The sequence below is a fragment of the Salmo salar genome, chromosome ssa23 (genome assembly GCF_905237065.1).
Source record: "Salmo salar chromosome ssa23, Ssal_v3.1, whole genome shotgun sequence".
Lineage (NCBI taxonomy): Eukaryota > Metazoa > Chordata > Actinopteri > Salmoniformes > Salmonidae > Salmo > Salmo salar.
The window spans coordinates 26,778,410-26,806,230 of NC_059464.1; the positions used below are offsets into that span (position 1 = coordinate 26,778,410).

The 27,821-nt window shown below is 42.5% G+C and overlaps 2 protein-coding genes across 7 annotated transcripts in view; both read left to right on the forward strand.

Moving 5' to 3' along the window:
- Positions 1-3,987: 3,987 nt before the first annotated feature.
- On the forward strand, positions 3,988-8,555 carry LOC106584323 (calreticulin). The gene is made up of 9 exons (XM_014169468.2): positions 3,988-4,292; positions 4,631-4,732; positions 4,894-5,097; positions 5,290-5,384; positions 5,618-5,827; positions 5,931-6,044; positions 6,216-6,359; positions 6,512-6,604; positions 6,744-8,555. Exons 1-9 carry the CDS (start codon positions 4,199-4,201, stop codon positions 6,936-6,938), a joined length of 1,251 nt encoding a protein of 416 aa, XP_014024943.1. The 5' UTR covers positions 3,988-4,198; the 3' UTR covers positions 6,939-8,555.
- A 219-nt stretch (positions 8,556-8,774) lies between these two features.
- LOC106584324 (epidermal growth factor receptor substrate 15) overlaps positions 8,775-27,821 on the forward strand; it is a 41,917-nt gene continuing 22,870 nt past the window's right edge. For 5 of the 6 annotated variants that reach the window (XM_014169469.2, XM_014169470.2, XM_014169473.2 and 2 more), the window contains exons 1-13: positions 8,775-8,951; positions 11,430-11,471; positions 12,012-12,101; positions 12,214-12,261; positions 12,581-12,676; positions 18,931-18,993; positions 19,240-19,365; positions 19,625-19,684; positions 20,178-20,390; positions 20,482-20,627; positions 20,907-21,069; positions 21,840-21,922; positions 26,902-26,974. In XM_014169469.2, coding sequence (XP_014024944.1) covers positions 8,925-8,951; positions 11,430-11,471; positions 12,012-12,101; positions 12,214-12,261; positions 12,581-12,676; positions 18,931-18,993; positions 19,240-19,365; positions 19,625-19,684; positions 20,178-20,390; positions 20,482-20,627; positions 20,907-21,069; positions 21,840-21,922; positions 26,902-26,974 — 1,230 coding nt within the window. In that variant the 5' untranslated portion in view covers positions 8,775-8,924. Of the gene's footprint in view, positions 8,952-9,014; positions 9,315-11,429; positions 11,472-12,011; positions 12,102-12,213; positions 12,262-12,580; positions 12,677-18,930; positions 18,994-19,239; positions 19,366-19,624; positions 19,685-20,177; positions 20,391-20,481; positions 20,628-20,906; positions 21,070-21,839; positions 21,923-26,901; positions 26,975-27,821 lie in introns of those variants that run through there. The other variant, XM_045706250.1, reaches the window with a different exon arrangement.

The following is a 27,821-nucleotide window of genomic DNA, read 5'->3' on the forward strand; positions in this document are numbered from 1 at the left end:
CGGTATGGCAACTCTCCTATAAAGGCCTGATTGTTGGAGTGCTGCAGAGATGGCAGATGGCTGGAAGGACAACCATCTCCACAGAGAAACTCTGGAGCGCTGTCAGTGACCAGCGGATTCTTGGTCACCTCCCTGACCAAGGCCCTTCTCCCTCGATTGCTCAGTTTGCCCGGGCGGCCAGCTATAGGAAGAGTCTTGGTGGTTCCAAACATCTTCCATTTAAGAATGGAGGCCACTGTGTTCTTGGGGACCTTCAATACTGCAGACATTTTTTTGGTACCCTACCCCAGATCTGTTCCTAACCACAATTCTGTCTTAGCTCTATGGACAATTCCTTCGACCTCATGGCTTGGTTTTTGCTTTGACATGCACTGTCAACTGTGGGACCTGATATAGACAGGTGTGTGTGTGTGTGTGTGCCTGCCCAAATCATGTCCAATCAATTGAATTTACCACAGGTGGACTCCAATCAAGTTGTAGAAACAGCTCAAGGATGATCAATGGAAACAGGATGCACCTGAGCTCAATTTCGAGTCTGATAGCAAAGGTTCTGAGTACTTCTGTAAATCCATTTCTTTTTTAATTACATTTTATATTTATATACAGTTTTTAGAAATGTTTGCAAATGTTTCCCCTTTTGTTATTATGGGGTGTTGTGTGTAGATTGATGAGGAAGAAAAATAATTTTAGAATAAGGATGTAACGTAACAAAAAGGGAAGGGGTCTGAATACTTCCCGAATGCACTGTATGTTTAGTTGGCACTGAGGATATATTACAACTATCTGCATAAGCAGTGGCTGGCACTTCCAATGCAAAGGAGGAAACACTGTATATTACAGTTAACTAGATAAAATATAATTTCATAAATCATTTTAGGGGCATTTTTAATATGATTATTCTGGAATTGTTTATAGATTACTTGTTTTACAGGTGGACTAAATATTTCCAGGTTTTATTTAATTAATTTCACCTTTTATTTAACCAGGTAGGCCAGTTGAGAACAAGTTCTCATTTACAACTGCGACCTGGCCAAGATAAAACAAAGCAGTGCGACAAAAACACGGAGTTACACATAAACAAACGAACAGTCAATAGCACAAAGGAAAAGAAAAATAGATCTATGTACAGTGTTTGCAAATGTAGAAAATATATACGAAGAAAGAAACGATATATATACAAGGGACGGGACAATCAAAACATCCCACTGCTACGCCATTACAAACAGTATGACATACTTTTAAATCATTTGGAACCTACTGAATAACTACAATTCAGGTTAGAAGAAAGTAGTATAAGTGTGCAATAATACAGGCAGGCACTTATGTTGTTGAAATGTTTCCTGAACTAAATGGAGTATTTCAAACATTTTTTTCCCCCCTACAATTATTTTTATCTTGAATTATTGAATGTTGCATTTACTTAAGTTTAGTATTCCAACAATGCTTTGATGTTTTTTTTTGTCCAATGGAATGTGTTATAAAAGTAGCCCATAGGGAAGACTGAAATTAGCAAGTATGTATACTGAACAAAAATATAAATGTAACATGCAACAATTTCAGCAATTTTACTGAGTTACAGTTCATTTAAGGAAATCAGTCAATTGAAATGAGTTCATTAGCCCCTAATCTATGAATTTCACATGACTGGGCAGGGGAGCAGCCATAGGCCCACCCACTTGGAAGCCAGGCCCACTCACTGGGGAGACAGGCCTAGCCAATCATAATTAGTTTATCCCTGCAAAAGGGCTTTATTACAGGCATAAATAATCATCAGCTGTCCTGGTGGCTGGTCTCAGACGAACCCGCAGGTGAAGAAGCCGGATGTGGAAGTCCTGGACTGGTGTGTTTACACGTGGTCTGCGGTTGTAAGGCTGGTTGGATGTATTACCAAATACTGTTATGGTAGAGAAATGAACATTCAATTCTCTGGCAACAGCTCTTGTTGACATTCCTGCAGTAATCATGGCAACTGCACGCTTCCTTAAAACTTGAGACATCTGTGGCATTGTATTGTGTGACAAAACTGCACATTTTAGAGTGGCCTTTTAATGTCCCAGCACAAGGTTTAATCAGCTTCTTGATATGCCACACCTGTCAGGTGGATGGATTATCTTGGCAAAGGAGAAATGCTCACTGACAGGGACGTAAACAAATTTGTGCACAAATTTGACAGAAATAAGCTTTTTGGGCATATGGAACATTTCGAGGATCTTTTATTTCAGGTCATGAAACATGGGACCAACACTTTAAATGTTGCTTTATATTTTCGTTCAGTATACATATCAGCAAGTCTTTATAAATGTTCGATTGTCTGTGTTATTTTCCATCAATGTAAAAATGTATTATTAGCATATTCACTGCACAGCTTTTGTTTCATAGGAACTGTGAGGCTGCATTCTGAATATATTCTGCCTATGATATGGCTTATAATATTTTGCTTGTCTCCATACTTTTTTGCTGTTTAATGACCCCTGTCCATATCATTGTGTGTAATAACAAAGGTATTATGGTCAGTGTCCTAGTGTCACTCAGACCAGGCAATCAGGAAAGTGGCTGCTGAAGAAAGGGAATGTGTGCTATCCCAGAGGAATGGAATTGAAGTCATTTTAGACGAATAAAACATCCTTGATAAATGTGAGTCTATTTACTGTTGAATGTAAAACCTGCATAATCAGTTGATTATTTCAGCTCAGTTGGTTACCTAATATATGGACCACTATTACGGAACAAAAATATGAACGCATCATGGAACAATTTCAATGATTTTACTGAGTTAAAGTTCATATAAGTAAATCAGTCAATTGAAATACATTCTACTATACCTGGGAGGGCACAGGCCCACCCACTTGGGATCCAGGCCTCGCCAATCAGAATGAGTTTTTCCCCACAAAGTTGCTTTATTAAAGACAGAAATACTCCTCAGTTTCATCAGCTGTCCTGGTGGCTAGTCTCCGATGATCCTGCAGGTGAAGAAGTCAAATGTGGTGGTCCTTGTCTGGTGTGGTTACACGTGGTCTGCAGTGGTGAAGCCGGTTGGACGTACTGCCAAATTCTCTAAAATGTCATTGGAGGTGGCTTATGGTAAGAAAATGAACATTCAATTCTCTGGCAACAGCTCTGGTGGACATTCCTGCAGGCAGCATGCCAATTGCGCGCTCCCTCAAAATGTAGACATCTGTGGCATTGTGTTGTGTAACAAAACTGCACATTTTAGAGTGGCCTTTTATTGCACCCAGCTCAAGGTGCACCTGTGTAATGATCATGCTGTTTAATCAACTTCTTGATATGCCACACTTGTCAGGTGGATGGATCATCTTGGCAAAGGAGAAACACTCACTTTTTATTTCATCTTTATTGAACTAGATAAGTTAATTAAGAACAAATTCTTATTTACAATGATGGCCTATCCTGGAAGGCGCTGGGCAAATTGTGCACTGCCCTATGGGACACTCATTCATGGTCAGTTGTGATACAGCCCTGAATCGAACCAGGGTCTGTAGTGACACCTCTAGCACTGAGATGCACTGCCTTTGACCGTTGTGCCAATTGGGAGCCTATTTTCTGACATCACTAACAGGAATATAAACAACATTTGAGAGAAATAAGCTTTTTGTGTGTCTGGAACATTTCTGGGATATATTATTTCAGCCCATGAAACATGGGACCAACACTTTACATGTTGCTTTTATATTTTTCTTCAAATGAAATGACATTAGGTGCACTTGATTTATCTCATCTGTTGCGCCGGGTAGGTGGAGTAAAACATTTTTTTTTACTCATTCTACTGCATTAGTGCAACCTCCGCTCGCCACTCGGGGCGCTTGCGGGCAATATCATGTGTGCGTAATCTGTCGACGACTGTTGGGCGTGAGTCAAAGAAACGCGTGGTCAGCTGGCATTGGCTGAAAACGATTTGTCCTATGCTTTTTTTCAATGAATTCGATTGGTTAGAAGTTGTTACGCTTTCTCTCGAGCTGCCTGCTATCCAATGAATACCAGACATCTGTTCTGAACGGAGAGAAGCGCTTCAGCTGCATATAGCGGCATTTTAAGCTTCTCAGTTCAGCTTTTTAACAATATAACGTGTTACTAGCCATAGCTATTTGTACTGCTACATGCAGTGTATATGTAATTAATTGTATTTATATATAGCTAATTGTATTTACAATTTTCGAGGGTGTCTATTTATCAAGCTGAAATGACAACCATGTTGATTCTTTTGATGACCGTATTGGTCGCATCAATTTTTGGCGAGTCCTCCGTTTATTTCCGAGAAGAATTTGAAGATGGGGGTAAGTTATGCATAAATACTAAACGTATACATTTTCTTTAATTGTTTTTCGACATTTTAAATGTGACTAGACAACATTTTATGTGTTGGATGAGTCGCAAACACAACTTCATAGCCTGCTCACTTTATGCAAAATCAACTTGACATGCTCAATGTCATTCACATTAAGATGACATGTTCTGATTTAGTGATTACTCATCCAAAATACCGTCAATGGGTTGCAGGTACTGCCCCCTATAATTTTCCCAGAACAACTACTTAGCTGCTTAGCCCTTGCCAAGTGACTCTGCCCTCAGTGCTCAGGTGACTTACTCCTGATTTTGTATGACCATTTTGCAGATGCATGGAAAAGCCGATGGGTGGAATCCAAACACAGGTCGGACTATGGGAAGTTTGTTCATACTGCTGGGAAATTCTATGGTGATGTAGAGAGAAGCAAAGGTGAGATGAGATCAAAGGTGCCTCTGTCTTACATCCATTTTAGGATCCAGCAAAAAGGTCTAGTGCATCTAGCTGTTTCTCAATAGGTCATTTGAGCTGAGTTGCTCTTGGGTTGACTTGAGCTTTTGTTTAGTATTTCTTATACGTTTAAAACAATTCAGGCCTTCAAACCAGCCAGGATGCTCGCTTTTACTCTGCATCCTCCCGCTTTGAGTCCATCAGCAACAAAGACCAGACACTGGTAATCCAGTTCACTGTGAAACATGAACAGAACATTGACTGTGGTGGAGGCTACATCAAGCTGTTCCCAGCTGATCTCAACCAGGAGGAAATGCATGGAGATTCCACATACAACATCATGTTTGGTGAGTCTACGTTATGCTATTTGTAAGTGGAAACATTGGAGATTAGTCTACGTATATGTAATGGTGGAATGGACCATTTGTCACATTCTATATTGAGAGTCCCCTAGGTATTATTATCAGTTGCCTGTACTTTATACCACATGCTATTGGCTGTGTGAAGCTAAGTTCCTGTGGTTGTTTGGTCTGTCTTAGGTCCTGACATCTGTGGTCCAGGTACTAAGAAAGTTCATGTGATCTTCAACTACAAAGGCAAGAATCACTTGATCAACAAAGACATAAGATGCAAGGTGAGAGAAGCACTGTTGTAGTTATGCTATATTTTCTATTCAATGCTAGCAGTTGTATTCGTCTTCTATCAGCTTCACCATCTGTTATCTGAAGTAACACTTCTGCTGTTCCACCTTTTTTCTCAGTGAGAAGTTAAGTGTTGGACTTACATTTATTATTTTGTTGGAGTTTCTGAATGTGTTTTGTGGCTAAATCTGCCACCTTTATTAACAGTTATGCTTGTTTTCCCTAGGATGATGAATATACCCACCTGTACACACTGATAGTCAATCCGGATAACACCTACGAGGTGAAAATCGACAACAAGAAAGTTGAGTCTGGAAGCCTAGAGGAGGACTGGGACTTCCTTCCCCTCAAGAAGATAAAGGACCCTGATGCTGAGAAGCCAGACGACTGGGATGAGAAGGAGAACATTGATGATCCTGAAGACAAGAAACCAGAGGTATGTTTTAGAAGATAAACTAAAGAAGGCATCAGAACACAATCTAGGTTTCTGTAGAAAATGCCGATGCAAAGGACATTATTAAGCCACTGTTTTCTTTTAGGATTGGGATGTTGCTGAGAACATCCCTGACCCTGATGCCAAGAAGCCTGATGACTGGGATGATGAGATGGATGGTGAGTGGGAGCCTCCCATGGTCACGAACCCGGACTATAAGGTAAGCCTCCATGGTCGTTTGAAGTGATGGCCACAAGAATCAGGTGTGCTCGTACTACACTAGGCGAGATGTCCTCTTGCCATTTTGATTAAGCTGTTTCTAGTTACTTGGTGTGAATTTAAAACATTTTTGCATAGGGAACTAACCACTTTCTGACATTGTTTTTCTCAGGGGGAGTGGAAACCCAAACAGATTGACAATCCTGCCTACAAGGGGAAATGGGTGCACCCTGAAATTGACAACCCAGAATACACTGCTGACCCTGAAATCTACCAATATGCCAGCATTGGGGTGATTGGATTGGATTTGTGGCAGGTAAAGTGACTGACTCTGATCCTTGACTAATATGTGACGCTGTATGATTAACTTTTACTATTCTTTTGAGACAGTTTTGTTTTGAGAATGTAAAATTGATATTTCTTACCGTTCTTTGAGTCTTAACCAATTACTTTTTCATTATTTTACAGGTGAAGTCAGGCACTATTTTTGACAATTTCCTCATCACCAATGACCCAAAACTTGCGGAAGAAGTGGGGAACGAGACATGGGGTGCAACAAAGGTTAGTCGATGGTGTCTTGTTATTAACCACCATTTCCTGTTATTAGATTGACATGTCATAATGTAGCTTTTCTAAAAGGGGATGTGTGCAGTATCTCCTATCCTGTTAATAACTGGGCTTTTTTTTTCTGTCTACACAGGACCCTGAAAAGAAGATGAAGGACCGTCTGGAAGAGGAGGAGAGAAAGAAACGTGAGGCAGAAGAGGTGAATAAAAAGGAGGAAGATGAAGATGAAGATGAAGATAAAGAGGAGAGGGATGAGGAAGAAGACTATGATGATGAGGAGGAGGAAGAGGAAGAAGAAACAGACTCTAAACTCAAGGATGAGTTATAAACTCAAACAGGAACTTCTGAAAAGGAACCCTGTCGACTATGAGCCATTGGCGCAAGGCTGGAGATTGGACTTTATTGGACGTTCTGTTCGTCATTGAAGCTGGCCATTTATGTTTTGGTGGGAAGCTATTGTTTTAATTACATGACAAGGGAATGGGTGCAAACTGACTAAGTACATTCATTATTTTGTCTGTTTCTATGTGCAATGGGAGTTCAGAATTGTCAAGGTTGGAGATGTTAGAAAGATTTTATCTTTAAATTTGAGATGAACATTTTCTGGCACTGATGTTATGCCAGCAATTGTTTTTGAGAAGTGAAATGTAAACAAAGCTCTACTGCTAACCCTACATTGTTTTCTTACTTAAGGATATTGACTATCTACAATTTCTTGACTAATCTTTACAGCAAATAGTGTTTTGTTGGTCTTAATAATTGGACACATTTTTGTGCCTGTACCCGAAAGGGGTGTGTGTGGCATTAAGATGGCATCTCTCTTGTGTATTGGATATGAAGTGAAAGTCTAATGCTTTTCATTTTCTGCATATGATTTTCAACATAGTGCTGAGCGATGTTGACTTGTTCGGTTTTCAAACAACTAAGAGACTGACATGAATTCAATTTTTTTTTTTCTCAATGTGCCCATTGGAAAAACTTCAAAGATAAATCTGATCCTGCCTGCACAGTGCGATGTAGTAGGGAGTTGTAGTTCCCAACATTCTACTACTTAGTTTAAATCATTTTTTTTTTTTTTTAACTACAATTGACCCATTGCGGATCTACTTGGCCGGTCTGTTTCTTCTACGCCTGCTACGGAAGAGGCAGAAGAATGCGAGATCGTGAGGGGATCTAGAGAGCAGCTGTTGCTTTGCGATGTGTCTTTACCTGACAATACATGTTCGTTATAAAAGTATGTCTTTACTTTGAACTACATTTTTTTTTTTTATGTTGTTTAGTTGGCATATGCAGCAGCTATGTAGACATGAGGGAAAAAGTCAAATAAAACATATGTACACAACTGAAATATTGTAACGTGAAATTATGGTTAAGTGATAAGCAGTAACGAACAGTCACTACCATCATTATACTGGTATTAATTGTTTCATTCTGTTACAGCATTCAACACAAATAATCGAAATAGAAAACTATGGTTATTGTTTAATAATCAACCCTGAACCGACCTCAAAAAGCACGAATCGTTCAGCACTATTTCAGCATAAAGGTGTGCTTGATTTAGGGTAACTACTCATTTTTCACGAATGGAACTGCTCAAGCTCACTCAGGCTACCGTAAATCAAATTTTATAAAAATAATCAGATTGCATGGATAAAGCCGTTCAGATATTCTAAAACACTAAGCAGGAGGGAGTGATGCCAGTCCATTGATATGTTTATTTTGGGGGCAATGTCAATTTATGTTGTGTTTTTACCCCTTTGGTTTTTAATGCCAACGTTTCTGCACTGCTGTACCCTCGATACTTGTCCCTAAGCTGATTGGATCTTGATCCTTTTGTAAAACATATTTTGTACTGGGGAGGATATGGATGGATGATATTTTGATTGTGCAGGAAAGAAATTATGATACACAGATTACTGTCCAATAATAAAACATAAAGGAAGTGCGTGTGACTCAATTATTGTTGCTTTTTCACAAGCCTCATTATTTATTGTATACTGCTCCCCAATTGATTGTGTGTGTCGCGTAATTTGAGGCGGGTAAATTGATATTGTAGAATAGATCATTTGGCGAATTTCACTTCACGGGTGGATAGTTTTGCAGCGTTGCAGGCAGCCATTCTTTGACCGGAATTAATTCGTTCATCTCATTCACATCAGCAGGCGCACTGCTGCAGTGCCATCTGACGTAGCTGAGTGAACAACCCATTCCAGTACAATAACTCCAGCTCCAGGTTTTAAAGCCACCTCGAATCTATCGCAACCATACAGTGATCGCACCGCAGAATGAAGTAGTTAGTGGGAATAGAAACATTATGGCTGACAGTCTCTCTCTGACTCAGGTAACCATGTATTTTAACTCGAAACTAACGGTGATTAGTGTGTAGGTGCCATGTTGTGCCAATTTATTTGAGGACTGTTGGTGGATTTGGACATATTAAAACGGGTGTGCCCCGCGGTCTCTTTAATTCTTTGGAAGTTCTCCCCAAGTTAGCTAGCTATGCCTGGGAAAAGTTTTGCCCCTCTTGGGGACTGCTAAGTAAGGGCGTAGTTAGCTAGCTAGGCTAACAGTAGCTACTTGTGTAGTGTCAATTTTGGAATGGTTGGATAAGTAGTTAGCTATAACTTTTGTGTACAGTAAAGTAGTTATTTTCTTTTGATTATATTAACTTCATTGCTTTACTTTGCTGCATCTTGAAGTAAAGGTAACGTTACTGTCGATAAGAAGAAAAAAAAGTGCATTTGCTGTTCCCGATGTCTTGTTCGACTGTCAAAATTGCTTTGCAATAGCAACGTTAGCTAGCGTAGCTAATTATACCAGTTTACCCTCACAGTACTATGCTGTGTGAATCAGTCTGCTAGTTTAACAAAGCTAGCTAGTCTGTTAGCAACATGTAACGTTAGTTGGCTAGCTAGCTGCAACCCACTTTAACTACTCGCTGGATTAGTTAACGTTATTGTATTAGGTAGGGGATTTAACGTCCGCGTTATGTAGTTAACTAGTTATCCAGTTGTAATAGTTTGTATTGCCAGTGAAAAATGTTAAATTAACTTTGTTAGCTTGCTGTCATCACAGCTAGCTAGTGAAAAGAGGAACTAGCCGTCCGATATGCCTCAGCATATAGGATAGGTTGTATGGCTTATACATTTTGAGTGTGGAAATGATTTGCCAGTGTTGTTTTATTGCTATTGACTAAACTAGTACGTTTGGCTAACATTCAGACTATGGTCAAGGACTGTCATCTGATGATATTGTTATTCTCAGCTAGCTACATATTTTGACTGAATCATGCTTGCTTTAGCTATACATGTTACTAACGTTAGCTATCTAATTATGCAATGATTAATGTCTTTGTCTTATAGACTGTACAATTTCTCACTATTTGCAGTGGCATGTTCTTTACCTAGGCTAAGCTATAACGTTAGCTGTCCAAAATATAGAAGACTAAACTACACTACATGTGGAGTTTAGTCAGCTAGCCAAAATACTGGGGCTTTTAGCTACAGTTTGTGCCAGCTTTTTTTTAAACGCCTGCTACGTATGGTTACTTGACAGCAGGGCTGTGCATTGGAAGTTAAAGGATTGGACAATAAAGTACTTTAGACACACCAGCACAGTATAGTATCTGTTTCAGATTTGTGAAGGGAATGATTGGGAGTGTACACTGCTGTGCAATTAGTTACACAAAGACTTGTGTTTGGGCTGCCAACAGTTCCAGGCACAATTGTTTGCAAAAGAAAATGGGGAGGGCGGGGAAAAATAAATAGTGAATAATGATCAGATTATGAATTGACTAAGTTATAGGCAATTAAAACAGCTTTTCAATGAGCTAGTTCCTATATATTTTATAAAGCATAATCAGCATATGCTATTGTAAATTTGCACTTTGTTCAAATTTCACATTAGCATTTTGTAAAAATACAAAGGAGAAGGTCACGTCCAATATTTAGCCTATTCACAGAGAAAGCTCTTACTGGTAGACCACTCCTATTGTGGATGCACCATCAGGAGCCACAGGAAGTGAATGTCAGGAAGTCCAGCTCATGTTTCTTTTTCCAGAAACCAGCAGAATATACCCCCCACCCATCCCTTTATTACATTACTTGAGACATTTGTACTTGAACACAAAAGAAGATGCTATAGTGCCTGTCTTTCATATTATACTAGGCAGATAACTGTCTCTTCCCGATCTGATTGTATACATACGCTAGGCTTTTTGTTTTATTCATTGTGTAAAATATGTGCTAGTGTAGGCTACTTCCTTTAGCCTGTTGGTTGGACTAAGCTTTCTACTTTTCAAACAACTTGGTTTCCAGAGGCACACACAGTACTGAAATATACATTGCTAGCCTGTAGATGTATTAGCCTAAATGGCATTCAAACACTGTCTTGGTATTTCATGAAAGAGAACTGGAGAAGAAGCACTGATTTAATAACTATTAAGATGCACATGATGCAAAATGCTCAGAGTAAACATATTGATTTCCTGAAAAGTAAATGGGCCTATTCCCACCTGTAATGTATTAGTCTTGATTTTTGGCAGCTGCCATGGCAATGGACTACAGCCTGGACCAGAAATCAAACAACCTTTAGCAAGTTGGTCTACTGTGAGTGTACTGTGTTCTAGACAGTGGTCTGGTCATTTAACTAGCTGATGCTTGCACAGACAGAGATTTAGGCTTAGCTTTATTTAATATTTTTCTATTCATAAGTCTTATCCTATGCTTTCTACCTTTTGCAGTTTGGTTGATGTTGGCAGTTTTTTTTTATGATCAGAAAATGTATGTAGTGTTTTTTTATGTTTTATGTCTCTCCACAGCTCTCAAGTGGAAATCCTGTCTATGAAAAATACTATCAACAGGTAAGGTGTCATTTCAAGGGGTCTTTTTATGATATGTTATTGAGAAAAGCCTATGGGGGATTCCATGATTGTCCTAATGCAGGTAGTACCTAGGTTTATAAGCTGAGTAAAAGAGAAGCTATCCTTTCGATGGTCTGTCAGGGCTGTTCAGATTAGGGCTCCAGATAGAATTGGAAATGCTGTGCCGCATTAGCTAGCAACTGCAGAGTTGCACTGAACATGTCTCCAGGCTTTTCTCCACTCTGTGATTTCCTCTGTGCAAGAGGAAGCTTCTTTATGAATTAATTATAACTCTTTGCTAACCCTGTCAGTGCAGGCTCAAAGACGACTACGTGAAATGGTTAGACACTGCAATGGGAAAATGTGATGGATTAAGGCCTCCCATGATCTCAAAATATTAGCCTATACTCAAGCGTTCCTGTTTGTTCAATGGAATGTAATCTTATTTGGTGCCAAATCATCACAAATTGGTTGGAGATCTGGTGCTTTTACTGGCTAGTTCTTCTTTCTAGTGTTGACTTGTTTTGCCCGGTGGTGTAGGTTGACCCGTCTGGTAGTGGACAGGTGGCAGCTGCTGATGCAGCCTTGTTCCTGAAGAGATCAGGTCTAGCAGACCTTGTCCTGGGCAAGGTAAGATAAGAGGAGACACAGCTCATGGCCAGACACCAAGCTATGGAACTTAACCATTATACTAGTTTGTGGGAATCTCTGTGTGACTGATGTATTTAAAATGTTTTCTTAGATCTGGGATTTGGCAGATTCAGAACGCAAGGGGTGCCTTAACAAACAGGTAGGCCAATTTTTAGGTAGTAGATTTCCAATGTCTTGTTAGAAGTATTAAAAGATTCCTTGACTGTAGTAAGGTTCATGACAATACACTTCTGGCGGGTGGGAGCGTTGAGCCAGTAACCGAAAGGTTGCTGGATCGAATCCCCGAGCTCACAAGGTAAAAATCCCACTGTTTCTTGGGAGCAAACAATGTCGATTAAGGCAGCCCCTCTGATTCAGAGGGGTTGGGTTAAATGCGGAAGACGCATTTCAGTTGAATGCATTCAGTTGTCCAACTGAATAGTTATCCCCCTTTCCCTTCTTGTCTCTGCTCCCATCAGCAATTCTTCATTGCTCTCCGGTTGGTGGCCTGTGCCCAAAATGGACTGGAGGTGGCACTCAAGAGTCTAAATTTGGCAGTTTCTCTCCCAAAGTTTGTGAGTACAATCATCGCTGACGCCAAGACGAAAACCTGTCAACTTTAGCATGCTGACAACTTTCTACCGCATTTTCTTTATATCTGAAAAGGTGTTGCCGGTAACAAAGCCTGTACTTTAATTTCCGCCAACTGAGATTGTCATGATTGCGGTATTATGTTTCAAAGTCTTGCCAATGCCTCGGTATTAAACATTGCCTTTCATCTTACCGGCTTTTGCACTCATTAAATCTTGAACATTCTATTATTGTCCGACATCAAACTTGTCCTCGTTAATCACAAAGCTTCACAGAAATGCTTTTAATGCATTTTTTTCTCTCAATTTAAGTGTGTGTGTATATACAGTACCAGTCGAAAGTTTGGACACATACTCATTCAAGGGTTTGTCTTTATTTTTACTATTTTCTACATTGTAGAATAATAGTGAAGACATCAAAACTATGAACCAAAAATTGTTAAACAAATCAAAATATATTTTCAAATAGCCACCCTTTGCCGTGATGACAGCTTTTCACTCTTGGCATTCTCTCAACCAGCTTTATGAGGTAGTCACCTGGAATGCATTTCAATTATTTTTTTTTATTTAATTTTTATTTCACCTTTATTTAACCAGGTAGGCTAGTTGAGAACAAGTTCTCATTTGCAACTGTGACCTGGCCAAGATAAAGCAAAGCATTTCAACACATACAATAACAGAGTTACACATGGAATAAACAAACATACAACAATAATACAGTAGAAAAATCTATATACAGCATGTGCAAATGAGGTAGGAGAAGAGAGGTAAGGCAATAAATAGGCCATGGTGGTGAAGTAATTACAATATAGCAATTAGACACTGGAATGGTAGAATGTGCAGAAGATGAATGTGCAAGTAGAGATACTTGGGTGCAAAGGAGCAAGATGAATAAATACAGTATGGGGATGAGGTAGATTGGATGGGCTATTTACAGATGAGCTATGTACCGGTGCAGTGATCTGTGAGCTGCTCTGACAGCTGGTGCTTAAAGCTAGTGAGGGAGGTAAGAGTCAACAGCTTTAGTGATTTTTGCAGTTCGTTCCAGTCATTGGCAGCAGAGAACTGGAAGGAAAGGCGGCCAAGGAGGAATTGGCTTTGGGGGTGACCAGTGAGATATGACAAAACGGATGGCACTGTGATAGACTGCATCCAATTTGTTAAGTAGAGTGTTGGAGGCTGTTTTGTAAATGACATCGCCGAAGTCGAGGATCGGTAGGATGGTCAGTTTTACAAGGGTATGTTTGGCAGCATGAGTGAAGGATGCTTTGTTGCGAAATAGGAAGCCGATTCTTGTCCCACCTACTCAACAGCCAGTGTAATCCCGTGGCGCGATATTCAAATACCTCAAAAATGCAAAAACTTCAATTTTTCAAACATATGACTATTTTACACCATTTTAAAGACAAGACTCTCGTTAATCTAACCACACTGTCCGATTTCAAAAAGGCTTTACAACGAAAGAAAAACATTAGATTTTGTCTGCAGAGTACCCAGCCAGAAATAATCAGACACCCATTTTTCAAGCTAGCATATAATGTCACATAAACCCAAACCACAGCTAAATGCAGCACTAACCTTTGATGATCTTCATCAGATGACAACCCTAGGACATTGTTATACAATACATGCATGTTTTGTTCAATCAAGTTCATATTTATATCAAAAACCAGCTTTTTACATTAGCATGTGACTAGCATTCCGACCGAACACTGCCGGTGAATTTACTAAATTACTCACGATAAACGTTCACAAAAACATAACAATTATTTTAAGAATTATAGATACAGAACTCCTCTATGCACTCGATATGTCCGATTTTAAAATAGCTTTTCCGTGAAAGCACATTTTGCAATATTCTCAGTAGATAGCCCGGCATCACAGGGCTAGCTATTTAGACACCCAGCAAGTTTAGCACTCACCAAAGTCAGATTTACTATAAGAAAAATTTTATTACCTTTGCTGTTCTTCGTCAGAATGCACTTCCAGGACTTCTACTTCAATAACAAATGTTGGTTTGGTCCCAAATAATCCATTGTTATATCCAAATAGCGGTGTTTTGTTCATGCGTTCAAGACACTATGCGAAAGGGTAAATAAGGGTGACGAGCATGGCGCATTTCGTGACAAAAAATTCTAAATATTCCATTACCGTACTTCGAAGCATGTCAACCGCTGTTTAAAATCCATTTTTATGCCATTTTTCTCATAAAAAAGCGATAATATTCCGACCGGGAATCTGCATTTAGGTAAACAGACGAAAGAAAATAAAGCATGGGGTCGACTCGGGCACGCGCCTAAGCCCATAGTACTCTGATCGGCCACTTGCCAAAAGCGATAATGTGTTTCAGCCTGGGCCTGCCTCGATATCATTCAGCTTTTTCCTGGGCTCTGAGAGCCTATGGGAGCCGTAGGAAGTGTCACGTTACAGCAAAGATCCTCAGTCTTCAATAAAAAGAGCCAAGATGAACAACAACTTGTCAGACAGGCCACTTCCTGTTCAGAATCTTCTCAGGTTTTTGCCTGCCATATGAGTTCTGTTATACTCACAGACACCATTCAAACAGTTTTAGAAACTTTAGGGTGTTTTCTATCCAAAGCCAATAATTATATGCATATTCTAGTTACTGGGCAGGAGTAGTAACCAGATTAAATCGGGTACGTTTTTTATCCGGCCGTGTCAATACTGCCCCCTAGCCCTAACAGGTTAATGTTGGATTGGAGATGCTTAATGTGAGTCTGGAAGCATAGTTTACAGTCTAACCAGACACCTTGGTATTTGTAGTTGTCCACATATTCTAAGTCAGAACTGTCCAGAGTAGTGATGCTGGGCAGGTGCAGGCAGCGATCGGTTGAAGAGCATGCATTTAGTTTTACTTGCATTTAAGAGCAGTTGGAGGCCACGGAAGGAGAGTTGTATGGCATTGAAGCTCATCTGGAGGTTAGTTAACACAGTGTCCAAAGAAGGGCCAGGAGTATTTAGAATGGTGTCGTCTGTGTAGAGGTGGATCAGAGAATCACCAGCAGCAAGAGCGACATCATTGATATATACAGAGAAGAGAGTCGGCCCAATAATTGAACCCTGTGGCACCCCCATAGAGACTGCCAGAGGTCCGGACAACAGGACCCCCGATTTGACACACTGAACTCTATCAGAGAAGTAGTTGGTGAACCAGGCGAGGCAATCATTTTAGAAACCAAGGCTGTTGAGTCTGCCAATAAGAATGTTGTGATTGACAGAGTCGAAAGGCATAACCAGGTCGACGAATACGGCTGCACAGTAATGTCTCTTATCAATGACTGTTATGATATCGTTTAGGACCTTGAGCGTGGCTGAGGTGCCCCTATTATCAGCTCTGAAACCAGATTGCATAGCGGAGAAGGTAGGGTGGGATTTCGAAATGGTTGGTGATATGTTTTGTTAACTTGGCTTTTGAAGACCTTAGAAGGGCAGGGTAGAATAGATATAGGTCTGTAGCAGTTTGGGTCTAGTGTCTCTCCCTTTGAAGAGGGGGATGACTGCGGCAGCTTTCCAATCTATGGGAATCTCAGACGATACGAAAGAGAGGTTGAACAGGCTAGTAATAGGGGTTGCAACAATTTCGGCAGATAATTTTAGAAAGAGAGGGTCCAGATTGTCTAGCCCGGCTGATTTGTAGGGGTCCAGATTTTGCAGCTCTTTCAGAACATCAGCTATCTGGATTTGGGTGAAGGAGAAGTGGGGGAGGTTTGGGCGAGTTGCTGTGGGAAGCGCAAGGCTGTTGACCAGGGTAGGGGTAGCCAGGTGGAATGCATGGCCAGCCGTAGAAAAATGCTTATTGAAATTCTCCATTATAGTGGATTTATCGGTGGTAACAGGTGTGCATTGTTAATTTGTGGAATTTCTTTGAGCCAATCAGTTGTGACAGTTTAGGGTTGGTAAACAGAAGATAGCCTTATTTGGTAAAAGACCAAGTCCATATTATGGCAGTAACAGCTCAAACGAAGAGAAACGACAGTCCATCATTACTTTATGACATGAAGGTCAGTCAATCTGGAAAATTTCAAGAACTTTTCAAGTTTCTTCAAGTGCATGAGGACCACCACAGGAAAGGAAGACCCAGAGTATCCTCTGCAGAGGATAAGTTCATTAGTTACCAGCCTCAGAAAATTGCAGCTCAGATAAATGCTTCAGAGTTCAAGTAACAGACACATCTCAACATCAGCTGTTCAGAGGAGACTGTGTGAATCAGGCCTTCATGGTTGAATTGTGGCAAAGAATCCACTGCTAAAGGACACCAATAAGAAGAGACTTGCTTGGGCCAAGAAAGACGAGCAATGGACATTAGACAGGTGGAAATCTGTCCTTTGGTCTGATTAGTCAAAATGAGAGATTTTTGGTTCCAACCGCCGTGTCTTTGTGACGCAGAGTAGGTGTACGGAGGATATCCGCATTTGTGGTTCCCACCATGAAGCATGGAGGAGGAAGTGTGATGGTGTGGGGATGCTTTGCTGGTGACACAAGGGCTATTTGACCAAGAAGGAGAGTGATGGAGTGCTGCATCAGATGACCTGGCCTCCACAATCACCCGACCTCAACCCAATTGAGATGGTTTGGGATGAGTTGGACCGCGGAGTGACGGAAAAGCTGCCAATAAGTTGCCAGCATATGTGGGAACTCTTTCAAGACTGTTGGAAAAGCATTCCAGATAAAGCTGGTTGAGAGAATGCCAAGAGTGTGCAAAGCTGTTATCAAGGCAAAGGGTGGCGACTTTGAAGAATCTCAAATATAACATATTTTAATTTAACACTTTTCTTTTGGTTACTGCATTATTCCTTATGTGTTATTTCATAGTTGTGATGTCTTCCCTATTATTCTACAATATAAAAGTAAAGAAAAATCCTTGAATGAGTAGGTGTGTCCAAACTTTTGACTGGTACTGTATACTGAACAAAAATATAACCGCAACATGTAAAGTGTTGGTCCCATGTTTCATGACCTGAAATAAAATATCCTTGAAATGTTCCAAATGCTCAAAAAGCTTATTTATCAAATGTTGTGCACAAATTTGTTTACATCCCTGTTAGTGAGCATTTCTCCTTTGCCAAGATAATCCATCCACCTGACAGGTGTGGCATATCAAGAAGCTGATTAAACAGCATGATCATTACGACAGGTGAACCTTGTGCTGGGAACGAACATATGAAAATGTATGCACTCACTACTGTAAGTCACTCTGGATAAGAGCGTCTGCTAAATGACTAAAATGCGACGACAAAAGGATACTTTAAAATGTGCAGTTTTGTCACAACACAATGCCACAGATGTCTCAAGTTGAGGGAGCGCGCAATTGGCATGCTGACTGCAAGAATGTCCACCAGAGCTGTTGCCAGAGAATTGAATGTTCATTTTCTTACCATAAGCCACCTCCAACGTCGTTTTAGAGTATTTGGCAGTACGTCCAACCGGCATCAGCACCGCAGACGACATGTAACCATGCCAGCCCAGGACCTCCATATCTGACTTCTTCACCTGTGGGATCGTCTGAGACCAGCCATCCGGACAGCTGATGAAACTGGGTTTGCACAACCAAAGAATTTCTGCACAAACTGTCTCGGGGAGTTATCCTTACTATAACATTTGTTGGCTGTGATCAGGTCATGGGAATGTAAATGTAGTGTCTCTTTAATAAACCAAATAATGTACAATTGATTTAATTTGCATGGCACAGCCATGTACCCTATAGGCTGCACAGACCAGTAACATAATTAAACTCAAAATATGCTATTCTATTATTTTGAAAATAAATGTTCGCAGTCTTAATGTTTCTTAACCTGCCTAAACAAATTCCTAATGGAGTGTGTGTGTGTGTGTGTGTGTGTGTGTGTGTGTTATTACTCATCACTTATATATTCATCAAAATAGACACCCACCCACATAGGCACACCCCTACTCCCACTCATCATCAGTGGCACCATGCGCATGGGATGTTTAAAAGGCATATATATTTTAGTAATTTAGTAGAGCCTCATGCTGGCAAGAATGTTGTAAAAATGGGACTGTTTTGAAAGGGGATCATGTAAACATTGCCAGGTTTTTTTTATTTTTTATTTTTAATATTTTTTATATATCTTTTACATTTCTTTTAACAATCCTGTCTCCCCCTTAAACAAATGTTTGTTTTAGAAGCCAATTTTACACGTTTATGTGCTTTGAGCTGAAAAGGGAACCTTTGTTGATGATGCAACTTTTCTCCTCAGCATGACACAAGCAGCCCACTTCCACCTGGGGGAGTGTCCATTGACGGCCCATGGGTGGTCAAGGTGAGGCGAACTTATTACCATTTCTTTAAATGTAGCCTGGTCATTTTGTCCTGATCCCTTTATAATGAAAGCAGAAGCAAAGAGCATGAAGGGAGGACACATTTATTTGAATGTTTACTTCATTCAAATCCATTTTTCAAAGCCATGTAAGGGGAGTTCTCAACTTTGCAAAGTCCACCTGATTCATTTTATCTGAAGTAGAAATTGCTTCAATCATGCACCTATATCGTGTCTCTATCTTTCCAGACGGAAGAGAAGCTGAAATTTGATGCCGTCTTCGATAGCCTCTCCCCCGTTAGTGGCATGCTCTCTGGGGAGAAGGTCAAACCAGTGTTGCTGAACTCTAAACTTCCAGTGGACGTACTGGGAAGGGTAAGCAGCATAGCATATCTCCAGGGCTCATAATGAATTAGTTTTGATGGTCGTCAGAGTAAATGCATATGCCCAATTGCCCACTGGAGGGTGGTCTTGTGTTTTTAAACATAGCCGCTGCTTTTTAAAGGCTTGACTGTGTTGTAATTTGTGACAACATTGATCTGCTTTAAGTCCACGACTGGTCTATTTTAGCGACTAGATACATATTATTTTTTTGACTTATTGCTGAATGGACTGAATTCCCTAAATGTTGCAGGTGTGGGAACTGAGTGACCTAGACAGAGATGGTATGCTTGACCGAGATGAGTTTGCTGTGGTAAGGAATAGATTTATCATTAAAGTGGAAAGATGTGAGGAAATTCATGCAGGAGAGATGTAGCCTAACTGCCAACTTAGTTAAAAAAAATAAAATAATAATATGTACACTGCCCTTGTGCCCATTTTCTGGATAGCCTTCTCCAGCTTTTATTTATATTTCATCAATAATTGTTTGCACTCATGTACGCTTGGCTTCAAGGCCTTCTTGCTTTCTATCAAGGATCCTGTATCTCAAGATGGAGGGCTTTTTGTTTCAGGGTTGTGCTATATTTGAAGTTCTCACATTTTAATGAACGCATGCACTTATGTAATGGCCAGATGCTTGCTGTCAAATCTTTAGTATGTGCAAGGAGGAAATGTGGACTCCGCTGTAAGATTTAGTGTGTGCTTCTCGAATAAAATAAGTTGTTTGTAAATATTGGACTTCCCTGATCTTATATTGAAATTACATGATAGGCAGATTTATCGATGTGTCTGTTCTCCTTTATTAGGCCATGTACCTTGTCTACAGAGCTCTGGAGGGGGAGCCCGTGCCCATGTCTCTACCTGCTCCTCTAGTGCCCCCCTCCAAGAGGAAAAATCCCCCTGTCTCTGTACCCCCAGTGATGCCCCTTTTACCCTCGCCCCCTTCCGTCAAAGAGAGCCGCTCCTCCCTTTCAGGGTCCAAAACCCTGCCCTCCAAACCAGCCGTGACCCCAGTCACAGTGAGTATAATATTCATCCCCGCATGAAAGTGGGGCGGCAAGACCTAATCCATATCTACATAACCATCCTGTCGCCTCTGTCTCTTTTCAGTGGGCTGTATCTCCTCCAGACAAATCCAAGTATGACGAGGTGTTTGCGAAGACCGATCTTGACATGGATGGGCTGGTGTCTGGGCCTGAAGTCAGAGATATCTTCTTAAAGACTGGCTTGCCCTCTGCCACACTAGCACACATCTGGTATGATTCAGGGAACAATCTCTTAGATAACATGGGGTGCCTGGCTCTCTGCACTTGAATGTACTAATGAAACAAGGACATTGGTCATACAGGGCTGCTTTCTGGACGCAGAGTAAGCCAATTCTTGGACTAAAAAAAAGTTTACTTTTTTCCATTTAGCAGGACTAGGCTTAATGTGGGTCTGTGAAACGGGACCATAGTTTTAGTCAATATTATGCCCATTGCCGGAAGGGTAAATGGATCGTTCTGTTGTGTGATGTGGTCATCTGTGTTCCACAGGGAGCTCTGTGACATTGGGGACATGGGGAAGCTAACCAGGGAACAGTTTGCACTAGCGCTGCATCTAATTAACCAGAAACTGACCACGGGTGTGGACCCACCCCAGAACCTCTCTGCTGAAATGATCCCTCCCTCTGACAGACTGAGCCTAGCAACCAAGCAGGTAACTCATTCCTATCATCCTGTACCATCTAATGCCCTCTTAAACATCCAATAATCACAAACTGTGAATATCCTGTTTGAATCGTGTGCATTTCTCTATAAAAGGACTAGGAGTTGTGTATTTTTATGAATAGGCTACTTGATGGTGACGCAAATTTGAAAACTTCTATTTCCTGACGTTTTACTAATCGTTTCCTTCCCTTCTCCTGTGGTGTGTGGGTTTTTGTTTTCTAGCTTGCTGCTGTGTCTCTCTCTGACCCTGTCTGTGTATGCTGTCTCTTTGCTTTCTTCCTCATGAGTCATGCATTGTACACAAGGTGGGATCTCCCTCTAGCTGGGGACTCTACTGAGTGTTAGCTTCACTGTGTCTCCCCCTTAGCTCCTGGCAGTGTCACCCACCCATGTACCCACCTCCTAATATTCCCTACCTACCCTTTTGTTTTTCTCCTAGTTCAATTAGTAATTTTAGTGCCCTCCTTATCCATATGTGTTTGCATGTAGATGTGCCTTCAGTGTTCATGCATTTCTTAAAAATATCCCATCTTGTATGGGTCATTTTGGGATTCTGTCATGTTCAGTAAAATGGGTTTGATTTTAAATGGCGACCTTAAATTAGTTGGAGGCTCATATTTACATTATTCAACATCGTGTTTGCCATTCTGTCGATTTAATGTTTAGATGTTGTGTATATGTTGTAGTGTAGTACAGTATGGTCAGTGAAGCACGTGAATGTAAACAAATCGTTTGCTTTGAATGATTTCTCCCCACCAGAGCAACGCAGCAAATCTGGCAGCAGACTTTTCTGCCATCAAGGAACTGGACTCACTCAGCAATGAGATTGTTGACCTACAAAGGTGAGTGTCAATCATCAGAGTTGCAGGGCTCTATGCTGACCAGGGCTCTACGCACGTGGGTGCCTAAGTTGTAAAATGTAGGTGCACGCACAGTGTTGAAGCACAATGAAAAATATTTGAGGTAATAAAGCTGGAATCCTACATTTTTTTTCTTCTAGGTCCACTGGTGCTCCTAAATAAAATTTGAGGTCGCACAGCAAAATATTTAGTCTCATATTAGAGTCAAATAGTCTCACTGTTGTTGTATTAGTCCATGTACCAAGTGTATTTGGGAGATGGGTTAGTTCCGGCTTTTTGTTTGGGAAGAGTTTGTTAGCGTGTTGGAGCATATAACTACCCCTCGGAAGTAGGGCTCGCTTTGTCTCAACTAGAGGTCGACCGATTATGATTTTTCAACGCCGATACCAATTATTGGCGGACCGAAACAAGCCGATACAGATTAATAGGCCGCTTTTAAACATTTATTTATTTGTAATAATGACAATTACAACAATACTGAATGAACACTTATTTTAACTTAATATAATACATCAATAAAATAAATGTAGCCTCAAATAAATAATGAAACATGTTCAATTTGGTTTAAATAATGCAAAAACAAAGTGTTGGAGAAGAAAGTAAAAGTGCCATATGTGCCATGTAAGAAAGCTAACGTTAAGTTCCTTGCTCAGAACATGAGAACATATGAAAGCTGGTGGTTCCTTTTATCAGTCTTCAATATTCCCAGGTAAGATGTTTTAGGTTGTAGTTATTTTAGGAATTATAGGACTATTTCTCTCTATACGATTTGTATTTCATATACCTTTGACTATTGGATGTTCTTATAGGCACTTTAGTATTGCCAGTGTAACAGTATAGCTTCCGTCCCTCTCCTCGCTCCTACCTGGGCTCGAACCAGGAACACATCGACAACAGCCACCCTCGAAGCACCGTTACCCATGCAGAGCAAGGGGAACAACTACTCCAAGTCTCAGAGCGAGTGACGTTTGAAACGCTATTAGCGCACACCCCGCTAACTAGCTAGCCATTTCACATCGGTTACACCAGCCTAATCTTGGGAGTTGACAGGCTTGAAGTCATAAACAGCGCAATGTATTCCGAAGAGCTGCTGACAAAACGCAGTAAAGTGCTGTTTTGAATGAATGCTTACGAGCCTGCTGCTGCCTACCATCGCTCAGTCAGACTGCTCTATCAAATCATTGACTTAATTATAACATAACACAGAAACACAAGCCTTAGGTCATTAATATGGTAGAATCCGGAAACTATCACGTTTATTCTTTCAGTGAAATACGGAACCGTTCCGTATTTTATCTAACGGGTGTCATCCATAAGTCTAAATATTCCTGTCACATCGCACAACCTACAATGTTATTTCATAGTTACGTAAAATTCTGGCAAATTAGTTCGCATCGAGCCAGGCGGCCCAAACTGTTGCATATACCCTGACTCTGCGTGCAATGAACGGAAGAGAAGTGACAATTTCACCTGGTTAATATTGCCTGCTAACCTGGATTTCTTTTAGCTAAATATGCAGGTTTAAAAATAAATACTTCTGTGTATTGATTTTAAGAAAGGCATTGATGTTTATGGTTAGGTACAGTCGTGCAACGATTGTGCTTTTTTCGCAAATGCGCTTTTGTTAAATCATCCCCCGTTTGGCGAAGTTGGCTGTCTTTGTTAGGAAGAAATAGTCTTCACACAGTTCGCAACAAGCCAGGCGGCCCGAACTGCTGCATATACCCTGACTCTGTTTGCAAGAGAAGTGACACATTTTCCCTAGTTAAAAGAAATTCATGTTAGCAGGCAATATTAACTAAATATGCAGGTTTAAAAATACATACTTGTGTATTGATTTTAAGAAAGACATTGATGTTTATGGTTAGGTACAAGTCGGAGCAAAGACGGTCCTTTTTCGCGAATGCGCACCACATCGATTATGTGCAACGCAGGACAGGCTAGATAAACTAGTAATATCATCAACCATGTGTAGTTAACTAGTGATTATGGTTGATTTGTTTTTTATAAGATAAGTTTAATGCTAGCTAGCAACTTACCTTGGTTTCTTACTGCATTCGCGTAACAGGCAGGCTCCTTGTGGAGTGCAGCGTAAAGCAGGTGGTTAGAGCGTTGGACTAGTTAACCATGAGGTTGCATCCCCAAGCTGACAAGGTAAAAATCTGTCGTTCTGCCCCATTAATCGGCCATTCCGATTAATCTGTCGACCTCTAGTCTCAACACATTGGACTATTTCAGGGAATATATACAGTACAGTTGTAATGGTGTCAGTGGAATCTTGTTTAAAGACACCCACACGTGTTCCCATTGAAGTGTGTTTTGCTGTTTGATGCCAGAGCAGATGGAGGGAGCTGGGAGGCTGAATAAGGAAGGAGAGAAGAGGAGTGAGGGAGGGAGCCTTTTAGCAGGGTCTCCAGAGGTTCTGTCTCGTTCGCTCGCTCGCTCTGTCTCGTTCGCTCGCTCGCTCTGTCTCGCTTCGCTCGCTCTCGCTCTGTCTCGCTCGCTCGCTCTCGCTCTGTCTCGCTCGCTCGCTCGCTCTGTCTCGCTGGCTCGCTTCGCTTGTCTCGCTCGCTGCTCGCTTTCTTCGCTCGCTCGCTTTGTCTCGCTTGTCTCGCTGGCTCGCTTGTCTCTCGCCGCTTTCGCTTGTCTTCGCTCGCCGCTTGTCTCGCTTGTCCTCGCTGCCGCTCTGTCTCGCTCGCTCGCTCGTTCGCTTGTCTCGCCGCTGTCTTCGCTTGTCTCGCTTTCGCTTCTCGCTTGTCTCGCCGGCTTCTCGCTTTGTCTCGCCGCTTGTCTTCGCTTGTCTCGCTCGCCGCTTGCTTCGGCTTGCTCGCTTTCGCTCGGCCGCTTGTTCGCTTCGCTCGCTCGCTTGTCTCGGCTCGCTCGCTTGTCTCGCTCGCTTGTTCGCTCTCGCTCGCTTGTCTGTCTTCGCTCGCTTGTCTCGTCTCGCTGCCGCTTGTCTGTCTTCGCTCGCTCTGTTCGTTCGCTCGCTTGTCTGTCTCGGCTCGCTTCTGTCTGTCTCGCTCGCTTGTCTGTTCGCTCGCTCGCTCTGTCTGTCTCGCTCGCTCTGTCTGTCTCGCTCGCTTGTCTCGCTCGCTCTGTCTCGCTCGCTCTGTCTTCGCTCGCTTCTGTCTCGCTCTGCTGCTTCGTCTTCGCCGCTTTCGCTTTCGCTCGCTCTGTCTCGCTTCGCTCTGTCGCTCGCTCGCTTGTCTCGCTTCGCTCGCTCGCTTTCGTCTGGCTTCGCCGCCGCCGCTTGTCTCGGCTTCGCTCGCTCGCTTGTCTGTCTCTGCTTCGCTCGCTCGCTTGTCTCGCTTCGCTCGCTCGCTTCTGTCTCGCTTCGCTCGCTCTGTCTCGTTCGCTCGCTCGCTCTGTCTCGCTCGCTCTGGCTGGCTGGCTGGCTTGTTCTCTGGCTGGCTGGCTGGCTGGCTCGTTCTCTGGCTGGCTGGCTGGCTGGCTCGTTCTCTGGCTGGCTGGCTGGCTGGCTCGTTCTCTGGCTGGCTGGCTGGCTGGCTCGTTCTCTGGCTGGCTGGCTCGTTCTCTGGCTGGCTGGCTGGCTCGTTCTCTGGCTGGCTGGCTGGCTCGTTCTCTGGCTGGCTCGTTGGCTGGCTGGCTCGTTGGCTGGCTGGCTCGCTGGCTCGGCTGGCTGGCTGGCTCGTTGGCTGGCTGGCTGGCTCGCTCTGTGGCTGGCTCGCCTGGTTCGCTCAGCCTGGTTCGCTCACTTGCTCTCTGGTTCGCTCTCTGGTTCGCTCTCTGGTTCGCTCTCTGGTTCGCTCACTTGCTCTCTGGTTCGCTCACTTGCTCTCTGGTTCGCTCACTTGCTCTCTGGTTCGCTCACTTGCTCTCTGGTTCGCTCTCTGGTTCGCTCTCTGGCTGGCTCGCTCTCTGGCTCGCCTGGTTCACTCTGCCTCGTTAGCTCTCTCTGGTTCGCTCTCTCTGGTTCGCTCAGTTCGCTCTCTCTGGTTCGCTCGGTTCGTTCGCTCGGTTCGCTCTCTCTGGTTCGCTCTGTTCGCTCTCTCTGGTTCGCGCTCTCTGGTTCGCGCTCTCTGGTTCGCTCACTTGCTCTCTGGTTCGCTCACTTGCTCTCTGGTTCGCTCTCTGGTTCGCTCTCTGGCTGGCTCACTCGCCTGGTTCGCTCTCTGGCTGGCTCGCTCTCTGGCTCGCCTGGTTCACTCTGCCTCGTTAGCTCTCTCTGGTTCGCTCTCTCTGGTTCGCTCGGTTCGCTCTCTCTGGTTCGCTCGCTCGGTTCGCTCGCTCGGTTCGCTCTCTCTGGTTCGCTCTGTTCGCTCTCTCTGGTTCGCGCTCTCTGGTTCGCGCTCTCTGGTTCGCGCTCTCTGGTTCGCGCTCTCTGGTTCGCGCTCTCTGGTTCGCGCTCTCTGGCTCGCCTGGTTCGCTCTCTGGCTCGCCTGGTTTACTCTGCCTCGTTCGCTCACTTGCTCTCTGGTTCGCTCGGTTCGCGCTCTCTGGTTCGCGCTCTGGTTCGCGCGCTCTGGTTCGCGCGCTCTGGTTCGCGCGCTCTGGTTCGCTCGGTTCGCGCATCTTCTGCTCCCTCTCCTCTACCTTGTCATCTGACCAGGAAAGAGTTGGGAGGGGTGGATGGGAGGATGAACACACAGGGAAATGAACAATGGGAGGTATAGAGCTTCATCCCTCCCCTCTCTTCGCTGAATCACTGACACTTCCTCCAGGCAGCCACACACAGTCCTACCCCTCTCTCGCGCCTCTCATCTGCCAGAACACACCACACGCACACACGCACAGACCCCCCTCTCGCTCAAGGCAGTTGTTGCAGGCGTTGATTGGTCAGTCGGTGTGGTCTGCTACAGTAGGATCAGGATGGTGGTGCAGGGAGTGGAGCTGTCGACTGGGGAAGATTGTAGAGGTGGTGGTGGGGTGGTAGCCTGGCTGGGGGTGCCCTCGGTCTCCGCGGTGATTAAATACTCATGTCTGCTGTGCTGGTCTTCCAGGGAGAAGAGCAATGTGGAACAGGAAATTAAAGAGCAGGAGAAGAGCATCAGAGAAAGGACCAGTGAAGTCCAGGTACAGTGAACGTGCTACGTGCATGCCTCCCCTGAGCGCTCTCACTGCCCTTATATTGTTACACTTCATTTCATCCACTTGATGTCTGTACATTTAGATTTTCTACTGGTTTTATAAATGCATTTTCTCATGTCAAATCAGTCTACTGTTCATCTGCTCTTGTTGAATTTGTTAGAGGTAGCCCTCTTGGTTCGGTTAGGCTATGAAGCTATGGCTGAGCAGCAGAGAAACCAAACACCCTCCCTGAGTCAGAGCTGCCTCCACTGGTTCCATATACATCTATACTGCACCATGTTGACATTTTGATGTTGACGATCTCGATTGCGCAAACTGAACTGTAGCCTCAAGCTGTTTAGTTCTTGCTTCAGTGATACATTTCGACAGAATTACCTCTGTTAATATCAAGCATATGAATTGATTTATTAATATAACCTATTTAGAGGACGTACGTACATTATTTACCATTTATATTGGGCACAAAATAATCTGAAACAGCAAATGCATCCAACAAGTTTGTGGAATCATTGTGTGCTAGGAATATCAGACCAAATGCTGAGCCTTTTGACTACTTCATTATACCTAATAAGTGAAAAATCTGTCAATGTGCCCTTAACCAAGGCACTTAACCCCAATTGCCCCTGTAAATCACTCTGGGTAAGAGCATCTGCTAAATGACAATACGAAATTCGCCCCAATATGGGAGGGACTATGTATAAAAAGAGCTGTAATTCCTAAATAATTCACCCGCTATGGATGAAAATGCTCTCAAATTGAAGCTGGCAGTCTTCTCTTTAACCTCCATAGTCATTGTATCATTTCTAGAAATGTCACTGTCCCTATACTTTGA